This window comes from Mustela nigripes, chromosome 3 (assembly GCF_022355385.1).
Source record: "Mustela nigripes isolate SB6536 chromosome 3, MUSNIG.SB6536, whole genome shotgun sequence".
NCBI classification, from domain to species: domain Eukaryota; kingdom Metazoa; phylum Chordata; class Mammalia; order Carnivora; family Mustelidae; genus Mustela; species Mustela nigripes.
The window spans coordinates 181,853,777-181,867,090 of record NC_081559.1 but is presented as its reverse complement, the minus strand read 5'-3'; the positions used below and the strand labels follow the sequence as shown (position 1 = coordinate 181,867,090).

Below are 13,314 nucleotides of genomic sequence, written 5' to 3'. Positions count from 1 at the left end.
TTAATTTGATTCACAAATTTTATTAGTATAGAATTTTTTTTAAGATTTTATTTATTTGGGAGAGAGAAAGTATGAGCCAGTGTGGGGGTGGTGTGGGGCAGAGGGAGAGGGAGTAGACCCCTGCTGAGCAGAGACCTTGAGGTGGGGCTCGATTTCAGGACCCTCGGACCACAACCCAAACCGAAGGCAAATGCTTAACCAACCATTAGTGTAAGAATTTCTAATTCAAACTAAATCCCATTTGGGCCCAGAGCTCTCAGGAGTGGTGGTATGGCCATTCTTATCCTACAGGACTTCAAATTCTCCATCTGACTTTCCCTATCTATAAAATGACACTTTAGTAAGATCCTGGCAAAGTACTTTAAAATACTACCTTAGAACTAAGTGTATATTACTGAGTTTTTTTTAGAAAGCTTAGGAATTTTAAACATAAAACATAAGCTTTCAGAAGATTTTACCTATACCAGGGATCCACTCTTCTGCTTTACATCTGGCATCTCTTAAGTCTATGTTTTAAGTTCAGTTTCATCATGTCTGAGCTTCTCCAGTTGCCCACTTACGTGGTGTTTTTTGTTTTGTTTTTAAGTGAGAGAGAAAGAGGGAGAGGGAGAAAGAGAATCTTCACTTGATCTTAGCCAAAAGGCCGAGAAGCAATGGGAGAAAGAGAATCTTAAACAGGCCTGACACAGGGCTCGATCCCACGACCCTGAGATCCCATCACCCAGACCCAAAATCAAGAATCGGACACTTAACTGACTGAGCCACCCAGGCGTCCCTGCTTACATTTTATGGGTCCAGTTAAGTCAGGAGAAATAATCATCTGCAAGTAAAGATGAAGGGATGCCCTTCCTATACTGCCAAAAAATATCCTGTACTACCAAAAAATTGATGACGACGATACCACTTAATAGATGCTATGATGGGAACAGAGGAACAATGGGGAAAATCTCAGAGGAATAGTTTTTTACAAACTAGCTATGTTTGCTTGGCTTTGCAAGAGGTTTTCTCAGTTCTGTATCAGGAAATGTCTGTGTTAGTCATCTTCTGAACAGAAGCTAAGTTCCTAAAAAGCAAAATCCCTCTTTAGCACCCACCACATGGGAAAAAAAAAACAAAAACAAGAAAAAAGAAGTTAAATCTGCTTTCATAGAAATAGCTGCAATTCAGTGAATTTTATCTTTGCTTGGTTTCTACACTGACTTGAACTTCAAGATGCACAACTCAGGTGTGTATTTATATTGAATCCACATAAAACAGTGTGGAGGGTGTGTGTGTATCATGTAGGCTTACTCCATATACATAAATTACCTGTGTGTAAAAATAACAATCTGTTCATTTGGTTTTAATGGCTGAATGCCTTTTAGTTGTTCTAAAAAGGCTTTGGAAGTAGGATGTGTAAAAACTCATTTGAATTTTCTGTTGATCTTTGCATTTGCCAAGTCTTTGTTCCAGAGAGCCACAACTGATTCTGGGTTGTCTTGAGCAAAAAAGGAATTTATTAGAGGGTTATTTTCATTATTTTTCAAGATTGCAAGTTTCAAGAGTGATAAGCAATTGGTTGAGCTTCTTGGACCATGTATCTTCCCCTAGCTGTACCAGAGGGCGGGCACACACAGCTCCCTTACTGGCAGAAAGCAGCAGAAGACAGGTACTTAGAACCACCCACCCCCTCACCCACCAACGTGTTACATATTCACTTCAAATGGAAGACAGGGATGCTGGTAGGAAGGGTAGGAACTGATAGCCCAGAAAGGGATAAATATGTTCCATAACATATTTAGCAGACCTTGGGAATTACTTAAAAAAAGTAATTTCTGGCCTGAAATTATTTTATAGTTTTCCTTATTTCATTAAATTTCAGATGTATCCATCAAAATTCAGCAACTAGTCAAGTCTTCTGGTTTTGTTAATGCCGAAGGAACAGGAAGAGTCTGTTGTTCAGTTATGGAAACAAGAAAATGTAGTGGCATTTGGAATCAATATTGAGTATACACCGACGACTTTGGTTCATTCATTCATGTAACAGACACTGAGCACTATGTGCTTGGCCGTATACTTGCCCACTTCTGCCTCTTGCTAGTGCTCTGTCTCTAGACAGAGTACTTAACTCTCTAGTCATCAGTATCCTCCCCTGGGAAAAAGAAAAAAGATGGTTAATATTGCCAGATAAAACATGAAAGACATAGCATGCAAGCATGTTGAGTTTAATCTCAACAAACCTGTGGAAAGAAACAGAAAATAACAGCGGCAGAGCCAGGATTCTAACTGGTATTTTTTGATTCCAAAGCCTATCTGACCCTCTGTAAGTAATTTTTCATGCTGGTTACACCAATTAAAACAATATATTTTAAGTACTTAGTATGACATATAGTATGTAAGGGTACTTAGTATGGTGAACAGATTTGAGAATATCCTCACGGGAACCCTTACAACACGACACACAACATTCTGCAATGGTTCTGGAGTGTATGGCTCAGGACTACTGTTAAGATATTGTTTGTTATTTTGGATTGTTATATGTGATCATCACATTCATAGTACGTAATTTATGTTAGAATGTAAATAGGTTATAGGTTCAAATATGTTAATTATGTAAAGCGATGGTCAAGAATAATCCGAGGGCCAAGATACTGAGAGGCAGCATACAAGTAACACTAAGTTAAAAACATCTGGCGAGGCAGGGAGCCCAAAGAAGACGGATATAGTAGCCCACTGACGGACGGGAAAGGCAGGACCCTTCCCCCTCGATGGGATCCTGTAGTCTAGGCTCCTAATAGTCACTTCTCATTTCAGAGCTGCGCCCAACCGAGTAGAATAAAAGCTTCGAGATGGAAGATTCAGTACTGTGAAGATTTCAATTTCAATTTATTCTCTTACAGTTATGGAGGTCAGAAGTCTAGAATCAAGGTGTCCACAATTCTGTTCCTCCTGAAGCGTTCTGGGGGAGAATCCATTTCCCTGCCTTTTTCAGTTTCCAGAAGCTGCCTGCATTCCTTGGCTTGTGGCCCCTTCCTTACATTGCTGCGTCCTGCCTCAGTCATCACAGCTCCTCCTCATACTGCCTCCCTCTTCCAAGCACCTCTGAGATTTTAGGGGCCAACCTGGATAACCCAGGATACCCTCCTCCCATTTTGAGATTTTTAATCACATCTGCGAAGTCCCTTTCACCATAACATACTTACAGGACATGGACATATTTGGGGGGCATCATTTAGCCCACCACAGTAGGAATTCCATTTCTACCCTTTCATTCCTAGCTGTGCATTTTCTGTCTATACGGGACATGGCACTGCGTAATATGGGTTTAGAATGTATACTGCATCCTGGCGGATGGCACCTCATTCACTAGGCATTATCTCCAAGCCTTGGTTTGGGTTTTTTTTTTTCAAAAGGTTTTTCCAGGCACACCTGAGTGGCTCAGTTGGGTAAGCGACTTGTCTTTCAGCTCAGGTCATGTTCCCAGGGTCCTGGGATCGAGTCCCACATCAGGATCCTTGCTCAGCGAGGAACCTGCTTGTCCCTCTCCCTCTCCCTGGTACTCTGCCTGCTTGTGCTCTCTTTGTCAAATAAATAAATAAAAATTCTTAAAAAAAAAAAGTTTTCCCACCACTCCACCAGGCCAGCATTTTTTGGGATGGGATAGGACTGGTGAATCACATGGCCATGTGCCTACTGAAACACCTTCGCCGTAAATCAGATCCCTAGGTCGGAGGCAATATTCCGTAGGATACATACTGATGGATCAAACACTTGTAAACCCTTGGATAGCGACGCTGGCCAACGCCCTGTGGGCAGGAACTCACACATGCAGATGGGAAGATTCTAGTCAAGGTGAATCACTGCCCTTCTGCGACAGAAGACAGAAGTCCAGTGTAATCCACTTGCTACTTGAGAGAGGGTGTTGTTTCAAGGGCTCAGTGCCGAATGCTAGGGGGTGGCTCCTTGGTGAGTAGAGGCCATGCTGCTAGCATCTTGCCAACCTACATCCTTCAACCGACCTTATTCATGAGCCATTATGCTATTGGGGCAGCTCATGACTACAACTGCTAAAATTAACTGGTGAAGTCTTTTTACTTGTTTAGTTCCTCTTGCGTGATTCAGGTCTCCGGTAGGCCCTGCAATACAAAGACCTTTACTCATGTATCCAATCCTGGAGACTTGACGGCTACCTCTTCTCCCGGCTTCCTTGTCCCTGATCTAATCTTTCCCACTCCAGGTCCCTGATCAACTCATCGACCTATATCTGACATTTGTCATAAAGGTAATTCTTACTTCAGGCCACTTCTCTTTCTATACAAAGTGGACAACCAGAAACACTGCCAATTTTGCCTTTTGGGAGGATTCCCCTCACTTCTGAGGAGGTCTGTCAGGTGGCAGCAGTCTGTTTCTTGTTCGCACCCATATTCCAAGAAAACCAATCAGTGAATTTAGCTGCGCATTTCTGTCCTTCATCAGCAAGCCTGAAGAGCCTCTCAAGTGGCCAAGACTGTGAGCGGAGGGAAGGGCACTGATGCAAGAGTTATAAATATGACAGGAGTCTGGGCCCCCTGCCTGTGCACCTGTTCATTTCCTCTGGCCTTGTCATCCATCCCAGATGCGACGCTTCCATCTTATGATGGACTGACTTGAAGGGTCTGGTGAAACTTAGTCTGTGATGGGCAACACTGGCAACAGGGTTACCTGATGTCCCAAGAGATGCTCAGACTCTACCAACGCCTACTGGCATGCAAGAGCCGTTTCTGGATGATACACAGTTCTCCACTGCTTATTGCCTGGCCTTGCTACAGATGTCTACATAGGACTACCTTGTGATTTTCCCATTGGGGCTCGCCATCAACTCCCATGGCTCACAGATACTCATACCACACAATCCCCTGGATTGAATGACCCATGAAATAAAGCTAATTATGCTGCAGTTTGTACCTGATTTAGAGCCTTTATGTGCCGTGGATCCCACTGAAAACTGGCAGCCTTCTAAGTCACCTAGTCTCTGAGTCAGAGCAGCATTCCCAAGTTCTGAATTCCCACAGAGAAGCAGAGAGAGGTTGGTCTGCCTCCTTGGTAGAGGAGTACTGATGACTGGGAGAGATGCAAAAACTTCTTTACTGCAAAGGAGCTATCTTAGCATTCAAGCAGACCAGCAGCCCTAAAAACGTCACTATTGTAACAGGTTGCTGTTTATTAGTGATTATTTTCCATCTTTGGAGTGCAATACACTAGTTTTTTATCCGACCTAATTAGTATGATGCAACAGATACAGTAGGTTAGCGTGATACTCTGTGGGATGTTCTGATGGTCTAGATCTCCTCAGACCATAATATGATGGGAGAGTGGAGTCCTACACCAATGCGAACTGCATCTTGGCCAGCTCTCGGGACCCAGGTCCATACATACCCTCATGGCTCCTGATGGTACATGTTGGCTAGATCCTGAATTCACTTTGACACATGGTCCGGCTGAAACTGTTGAAAGTAGACCCCAAAATGAGGCTGTAGCTGCTTCACTGTGGTATTGTGGAAATGTAGTCTTATTCATAAAGTTGTGTTACCTTTATTGGAATTATGAAACTATGCATACGTATAGCTTTGATTTAAAAAAGTAAAATTTAATTACTAAAAGAGAAACTAGGACAGTCTGTCCACCTGTATCTACCTACCTAATGGTGTACGTGCAGCTTTACTGCATGGGCGTTCAATCTAGGAGACAATATGATACGTGTGGTGTGTGTGTGGTTATGCATGTGTGGTGTGTATGTGGTGTGTGTGTGTGTGGTGCAACTAGGGTATGTACCAAAATACAGTTTTAACTTCATATTCATTATTTTCTATTTGCCTTTGATTCAACCTTGACCTTTAAAAATCCAGGGAGACAAATAGCTATTCTGACAGCTTGTGGCCTTTCTGAAATTATGTGGTTGTTCATCAAGTAACCTGCCAGGTATTATCACATCGAATCAGAAAGATGCCATTGTATTTACTGTTAATATTTTTATATTCAGTTTATAATATAGGTAGGGATACTCAGCACAGCAGTGCTAAGAAATTCTTATGTCTTTATATGTTGAAATTTCATGTCAGCTTAAGTACTTGTATGTATTTATTATTGCTAGAGTGAATTTCTTCAATGGCTAGTAAATTTATACATTAATTATTATAAATGTCTAAATAGTTAAAAAAAAAAAAAAGCTACATAAAACCCATGAACAAGCCCCCTCGAGGCACTGGACACAGGCAACAGACAACCACCCATGGGAGATGCGAACCCACAAGGCGAACACTGACTTGCTCCATCTTACTGCCTGGAGAAAATTTCTGGGCTGTGGCTTGCTGGGGAAGCCAGCGGGAGCCCAGCAGACTCCCAGAGGTGTGGAATGACCAGTCCCAGGAGCCCAGGAATGAGTCCCAAGAGTGGAACGCCAAAGTGGAGAGAGCTACAGACAACTCCGGACATCTGCTGACCATTCTCCTAAAGCAGCAGCCAAGTAATGACCAGTACACACAACACACACTAGAGGAAACTACCAGAGGCCAAGAAAATGACCGGTTTTACGCTTGCCCAGTGAGAACTGGCTGTACCCTGAGACTGTTCAGAGTAACATATATAAGGTTTCTCCTCACAGGTGCTTGTCATGTGGGAGAAAAGTGAATTAAAAATGCTATTTATTAGTTTGTCATCATTTTAAATTTCCTTTTTAAAATGCGTATGTTATATTCCTAGATCAACATATGCATATAATTTACTAAAATTATGAAGTTAATGAACCAAGCAACTCACGGTTGAGGAGTTTAATAGAATTATCATTACTGGTTTTTAATCACAGCCTCTCCATCAAGTGAGTGCGTTACCCGGCAACTAATCCTGATGCTCACAACGGAAGCCTTCAGCGCCTGGACACATTCCTGGACTGAGGTGACAAACACTCCATGAGCTTCCTGATCCTTTCAGTCTTTTTTCCTTGGTTCCATGAGCTGCCTCTTCCTGAGCCAGCCAATGCAGCAAGTGCTCGGAGAAAACTGTAGTGCAAATGGACACACGCAAGGTGGAGGCAAGGCTTCAGGGACCCTTGTTGTCTTCCATCCACACGTAAGTCTGGCCCATTCTTTAACTCTCGGTTGAAGCATCCCTGCCCCCATCTTCCCAGGCACACTCTCCACTGCCCCCAACCCATTTCCCCAGGCATGGACGGCTGCCTCCCCTGGGTGTTGCCTGTAAACACCCATTTGTCTCAGCACTTAGTACCATTGTGTCCACGTCACCAGAAGTGATCCTAGTGTGGGCAGGACTCAGCTTGGTGCTTTGTTTTGTTTTTTAAGATTTTTATGTTTAAGTCCTCTTCACACCCAACATGGGACTTGAACTTATAACCCTAAGATCAAGAGTTGTGTAGCCTATCTACTGAGCCAGCCAGGCACCCCTCAGGACTCGGCTTTACTCACCACTGTCTCTGGCCCTCATCACAATGCCTAACAGAGAAAGGACACAGTACATGCCAATTAATCAATGAGTAGCTTTTCAAAATAAGGACATTCTACTTCAACTACTAAAGCAAATGTACAGCAGTTCCTCACACCCAAACTGGGAAATGGTAGTTTACCCTCTATGCAGACTCTTGAATGCATGAGGTATCCCCTATGTGCCAGTCATGGTGGTGAGAGTCTAAGTATGTTAACTCACTGAAAGCTAACGAGTATCCTTCAGGAGATGTAAGTTGTTCACCCGTATGTACAGATGGAGAAACTGAATCTTGAGAGGCTGCCTAAGGTCATGGACAAGGGATAGAAGTCAGGAGGTGTATGAGTTGAACCTCAATTCCATGAACACAGAACCCACGTCAACCTTCTGATATCCCTAAACCCTCAAGGCCTGATGTGTCTATCGCAGGGTGAATGCATTCATTCCAATGTGTCTGACTTCAGCAGCCTATCCATAGCTTGCGGCAGACAGGTGACTCCTCAGCCCCTGGACATGTGGCTCCCTGACTCACCTTCCTCATTGCTTCTCCCCTGCCTTCCTTCCTCCCCATATTTGGCTCAAGTCCCAGCATCGCATTTCTAGTCTGAGGCTCAAAAGCTGCAGGCACACATGTGAGAAGAAACCCCATATGTAGAAGAGGAGATGATTAAGGCAAACAGGCAGGATGCTCCGTGGGGTGGGGATGGAACAATCAGGCCCCCTTCTGTGGTGGGATCACATGATAGCTAACATTTCCTGGGGGTGTACTATGTACTAGACACTATTCTTTTTAATCCTTACAACAACCCCCGCCTTCAACATATCTCTCACTGTTTCTTCTCTTCCAAATTGATCTAATGACGATGTCCAAACATTTTCTGAGCAAGCTTTTTGCACTTGCATTTTTTTTTCTCCTTCCACTAGCATCACCCTGACTCCACGTCCCAAGATATTACCCAGTTTTTAAGAGTGAGTTCGGACACGACCTCTCTGAAGACTTCCCTATTCTCAGAACTTTCCTTCTCCACCTCCGCACTTCTATGTCATGCTATTACTCACATGGTACTTAATGTATTCCAAGTCTCTCAGTTTTTGTGTTATTTCTGCTGCTAGGCTGTGAGCTCCTCAGAGACTGGGCTGTATCTAATGCATCCACAGTTCACATACACAACAGGCTCACCGATCCTGTCGTTCCTGATGCTATTAAAAGCAAAGGGCAAGCAGCTCCAGCCCAACCCCAGCCAGCCAAATGCGACATACAATTGTAATCCCGATAAAGCCACTTTCCTATGTTTCCTTCATCAAAAAAACAAGCCCAGATGGCTTCAAAGTGCACCAAAACAAAGCTCTGAAGTGCTTCTCAAAATTAGTCATCCCAAAGGTAAACAGTGGTTCTCTGCAATTAGTCGTTCCAGTGGTAAACAGTGGTGCTGGCAGACAGCCATAAAATAAGGTGAGGCGTGAAAAACTCTGCAGAAGATCTTATGTTGCATATAGCTCCTTATGTTGGCCCTGACGTCCACCAGAGAAAAAATATGAAAAGGGAGCTTGAGCCCTGTTAAATGTAATATTTTAATTTAAACTTTTAAAATAGGTAGCTTAGGGATACCTGAGTGGCTCAGTCAGTCAAGCACCTGATTTTGGCTTGGGTCATGATCTCAGGGTTCTGGGATGGAGCCCAGCATTGGGCTCCCTGCTCAGAAGGGAGTCAGCTTCTCTCTCTGCTTCCCCTTCTCCCTCTCCCCTTCCCACCCCCTACCTCTCATGCTCACGTGCTCTCTCAAAATCTCTTAAAAAAACAAAACACAACAAAACCAGCTTATTGCATAAACTTAAGGCTGGAAATCTAGTTTCCCCATAATTTAAAGCAGTCATTTTTAGCCTCTTTTCTACAACAAACCTAATGTATAAGACGTCTTCCCCAACACTCATTTAGAAATGCTAAAGGGAATGAAGGCGATAAAATAGAGTAATTCTTAACCTCTTCCTTCCCTAATCTCGTCAGCCTTCATAACAAAGCTGCACCATTTGAGTGCTTTGACTTGGGCTGTACTGCTTAGTCCCATCGATTTCGTATCTCAAATACATCCACTTCCCACTGCCAGCATCCTAGTCCAAGCTACCACCATATCCTCCCTGGACACCCACAGAAGCCTCCTCCAAGGTCTCCCTGCTTCTAGCCTGGCCCCACTCGGGTCAGTGTTCCACACTGTAGCTGGAGTGATTTTGGAAACAGCACTATGTCTTTCACTCTAAAATAACCAATGCCCTGTGTACAACTGCTTATTAGACAATAGCCTGTAAAACACCTTCATTTTGCAAGTGAGGAAATCCAAGGCCAAAAGAATACTGGTACCACATACCAAGGTAAGACAGGACTGAGGTCAGAATTCACTGTACAGACCTCATTTCAGGGAGCCATACTGCTTCTCCCCGATATGCAGTTCATTCTCATTGTGATAATGGAAGACAAACAAGATGACTTGTACTGATCTAGAGCCTGCTTTCAGGGACACAAAATATTAAAATAGGCTGCCAGGAGAAAAGAGAGGTGAGAACCCCGCCTAACCTTATGTATTAAGGGTCACTCACATGTAGATCCTTGTGTCTCAGGATCCACCTTCTCTAGCCAACTAGAGGACAGGGGCGGCATTCCAAATCCAACACTATGTGATCTACGTGGGGAGCATAGGATTTCACTGGCTGGATGTGCAGGATTTGTGTCTTCCATGGTGTCCCGTGCACCTGCTGAAGAAGGGTGGCAAGACGAGTTTCTGCAGATTCGGCCCACCTCTGCCATTCTGGTTTGGTGGCTGCTGATAGCCTTTTCCCCCTAGAATCCCTGGTTGCTCCATTTGTACAATGGTTGGTGATCATTTGCTGAGGATAAGGCCAATGTTCCTTCTCCATTTCACTGCTTCCCGGAGGCTGGTGGTTCTTGCCTGGGTAAGATTCCACATTTTGGTGGATATGCAAAATGCCCCCAGCATCGTGCCGCAGCACTTGGCAGGCAATGGGCCAGCCTTCTTCAGAACTGGGAATCAGCCCCAGGTTCACCCGGTCTGCAATGTTTGAGAGCTTCAGTTTTCTGTTATCCCCAAAGTGTATTTTGCACCGATCTGCCACTCCATTGATATCAAGGTTCTTTCTCAGCGCAGCTACAGCGTGGGGGTTCCACTCGCAGGCATGGACGAACGCAGCGCCAGCATGGACGAGGAAGGGCAATGTAAAATAACCAATCCCTGCATAGAGATCCACCAGCACTTCTCCAGCACAGGGCAGCGATGCCACTCGAAGCTTCTCAGTGATGTTTCCGAAGGAGAACATGCACCGGGTCACGTCAAACTTATACCGGATCCCATTATCCACATGCTCTACCCAGCCATGGTCGCCCAGCAGCAGAGTCACTGCTGGCGTTCGAGCGCCATCTGGGGATACCCGCCCTCGTTTGGCCACACGACGGACGCCAAGTGCCGACGCAACAGTCTCCCAGAGTTCTGGTTCCAGATGTTTCCATCGCTTGGCTTGGAAACAGTCCTCGCTCAGCAACAAGAGGTCGCCATGTCGTTGCCAAGATCGGGGCAAATCAGCCTCCAACTCAGCTGACCACGTCACTCCCCGGCCCTCTACCCAGCGACTCACTTCAAGACACAGCCTTTGGGCAGGTGAGCAACCCTGGGCCTTCTTTGAGGGGACAGGATGCAGGAGCTGCGTCACTGTACAGGTGCTGCCGGGAGCCACACGATCCCTCAGCTCGTGCAGGTGCTGCTCCGGGAGAGTCTCTCCCCGCACCGGCAGCGCCACCGTGCCATCCGGCATCTTCTCTACACGGTGCCGTCTGTCCAGGAGTTTCTGCTTCTCGAGATACTCCCTGTATCGCTGGGTAAACCGAGGCTCAGTCACAACCGCGACAACAGCCGCAGGCTTCCCACCTTCCCTTTCCATGTTGCTGCCCCCACATCCTCTCGGATCCCCTCCGCGAGACTCCCGGAGACTCCACTCACCCGGCTCAGCACGCCCACCGCGGCTACAGGACCCGCGGCGCAGACGCCGCGGAACCGGTGTCGGAAGTGACGTCAAATGGGCAGGCCGGAACTAAATACTGAGGCTCTCGGTGACGGGTAGCGTCGCCGTTGCCGTGTGAAGCCGCTGCCGCCATCTTTGTTGTGGTGGACTCTGCTCTTGCTGCCGGCCAACAGAAGATTAACAATAACAAGGAGTTCTGTGGGCTTAAAGACGTCCAGTTAGTCGGTATGCTCCAGACCCCTCGTGCATCTCTTCAGTTCTGCTCCACGGATCCAAAGAGAGAAGTGCGCTTGGGAGGATGGGCTGAATTTGGAGAAAGGCCTCCCATAGTCTCAGGCGGCTCTCAGATCAGTGACAGCGGCCACAGCGAATGAGTCCTCATTCCCCTTTTCCTGTTGAGATAGTCGTCACGTCTCACTGTCCTGCAGTATGAAAAACCAACCAACCAAACAAACACAAAAAACCCACACATGTTTGGAAGTCAGAAGGATCCGAGCAAATCGTATCACCTCTCAGAACCAGAATCGTCACCTGTAAAATGAGACTTACACTAACTTTCTCAGATGACTGCCATGATCAGAGATATTATATATAAAACACTCTGAACAGTGACTAGCAGAGAGTAGATCCCCTAGAGTTATAACGTGCTAAGTTGAAGTGGTTAGATAGTAAGTATTTAATACCTGTTGACATACTTTGATATTCTAATGAGGACAAAGAATTCCCCTACACCTAAATTAAAATAATGGAAAATAAGAGTTGGAAAGAAGTCCTCTTCCTTCTACTTAATTCTCACCATTCTGCACAGCAGGATATTGAAACCCAGAAAGGTTAACATTCATTAAGTTTCCCAATTCAGGTCTCTATGGGAGGCACAAGGTTATAGCAAAAACAGTTTCTTATTTCTTGACACCTATTCAGTCGATCAGAGTTGTTGTTGTCGTTGTCAGTTTTGTCTCTATGTTTAAAATTGAGATTCCATGGAGAAAATATCAAGTGGGATGGGTAGAAGACCCTTTTGGTGTTCCATATAGCTTTTTAATTTCATTTTATTTTATTTATTTATTTGACAGAGAAAAATCACAAGTAGTCAGAGAGAAAGAAAGGGGAAAGCAGGCTCCCGGCTAAGCGGAGAGCCCGATGTGGGGCTCGATCCTAGGACCCTGAGATCATGACCTGAGCCAAAGGCAAAGGCCTAATCCACTGAGCCACCCAGGTGCCCTCCCATATAGTTTTGAGATTCACCATTCCTGTATATGCCAATCCAATGGCTTCTAACTGAAAGCACTTAGGAGTCTGCCTGATGGCTTTCTCTGCTCACCAGAATTGGCTTAGCATACATCCAGGGAAGGCCAGAAATGCTGTGGAATTACTGCCCACCCATCCCCCACCTCTTGAGAGCACTCCTCAACCAGCAACTGATGGAAGTTGGTGAATAAATTTTCCAGCTTACGCACACCTTAGTTGGAATACTTCTAAGGTATGTTCTATACTGTCTCCCAGTGTTCTCTTAGGACTTCAGTTTTTCAGTAAAAACTGAAATAGACATAGACATGCCTGTCTATGGCAGGCACGTTCAATTTCTCTTTTCTCTTTTTCCCGGATTATTTCCATCAGTATAGAAACACACTGCCACTTTCCATCTTTAATAACCTCTCTGGATTCTTTACTTCTACTGATATTTTCAAGTTCGTATTTCCCACTACTCCATATCCCCCACTCCCAACTCCAATACCATTTGTGTCTTTAATATCTCAACTTGGTGTCTGATAGGTGACTCATATTTAATAATTGTAAAAGATTTCTTTCCACCACTGATCCTGTGTATTTAATAGT

The 13,314-nt window shown here is 44.9% G+C and overlaps 1 protein-coding gene across 2 annotated transcripts; it reads right to left on the bottom strand.

The window, feature by feature from the left end:
- Positions 1 to 1,473: 1,473 nt before the first annotated feature.
- TRMT12 (tRNA methyltransferase 12 homolog) lies at positions 1,474 to 11,890 on the bottom strand. Of its 2 annotated transcripts, none has more exons than XM_059395123.1 (2): positions 10,045 to 11,886; positions 1,474 to 2,131 (listed from the first exon to the last, which is right to left on the bottom strand). In XM_059395123.1, the coding sequence occupies exon 1, from the start codon at positions 11,395 to 11,397 to the stop codon at positions 10,078 to 10,080; it is 1,320 nt and encodes a 439-aa protein (XP_059251106.1). In that variant the 5' UTR covers positions 11,398 to 11,886; the 3' UTR covers positions 1,474 to 2,131; positions 10,045 to 10,077. The 2 variants fall into 2 exon arrangements, with proteins under 2 accessions (XP_059251106.1, XP_059251107.1); XM_059395124.1 differs by lacking the exon at positions 1,474 to 2,131 and adding an exon at positions 3,588 to 4,115 and having other exon boundaries at positions 10,045 to 11,890.
- Between the last annotated feature and the right edge of the window lie 1,424 nt (positions 11,891 to 13,314).

Excerpts from the sequence above, each read along its gene's own strand:
- TRMT12 (XM_059395124.1), bottom strand. The coding sequence starts at position 11,397 with ATGGAAAGGGAAGGTGGGAAGCCTGCGGCTGTTGTCGCGGTTGTGACT.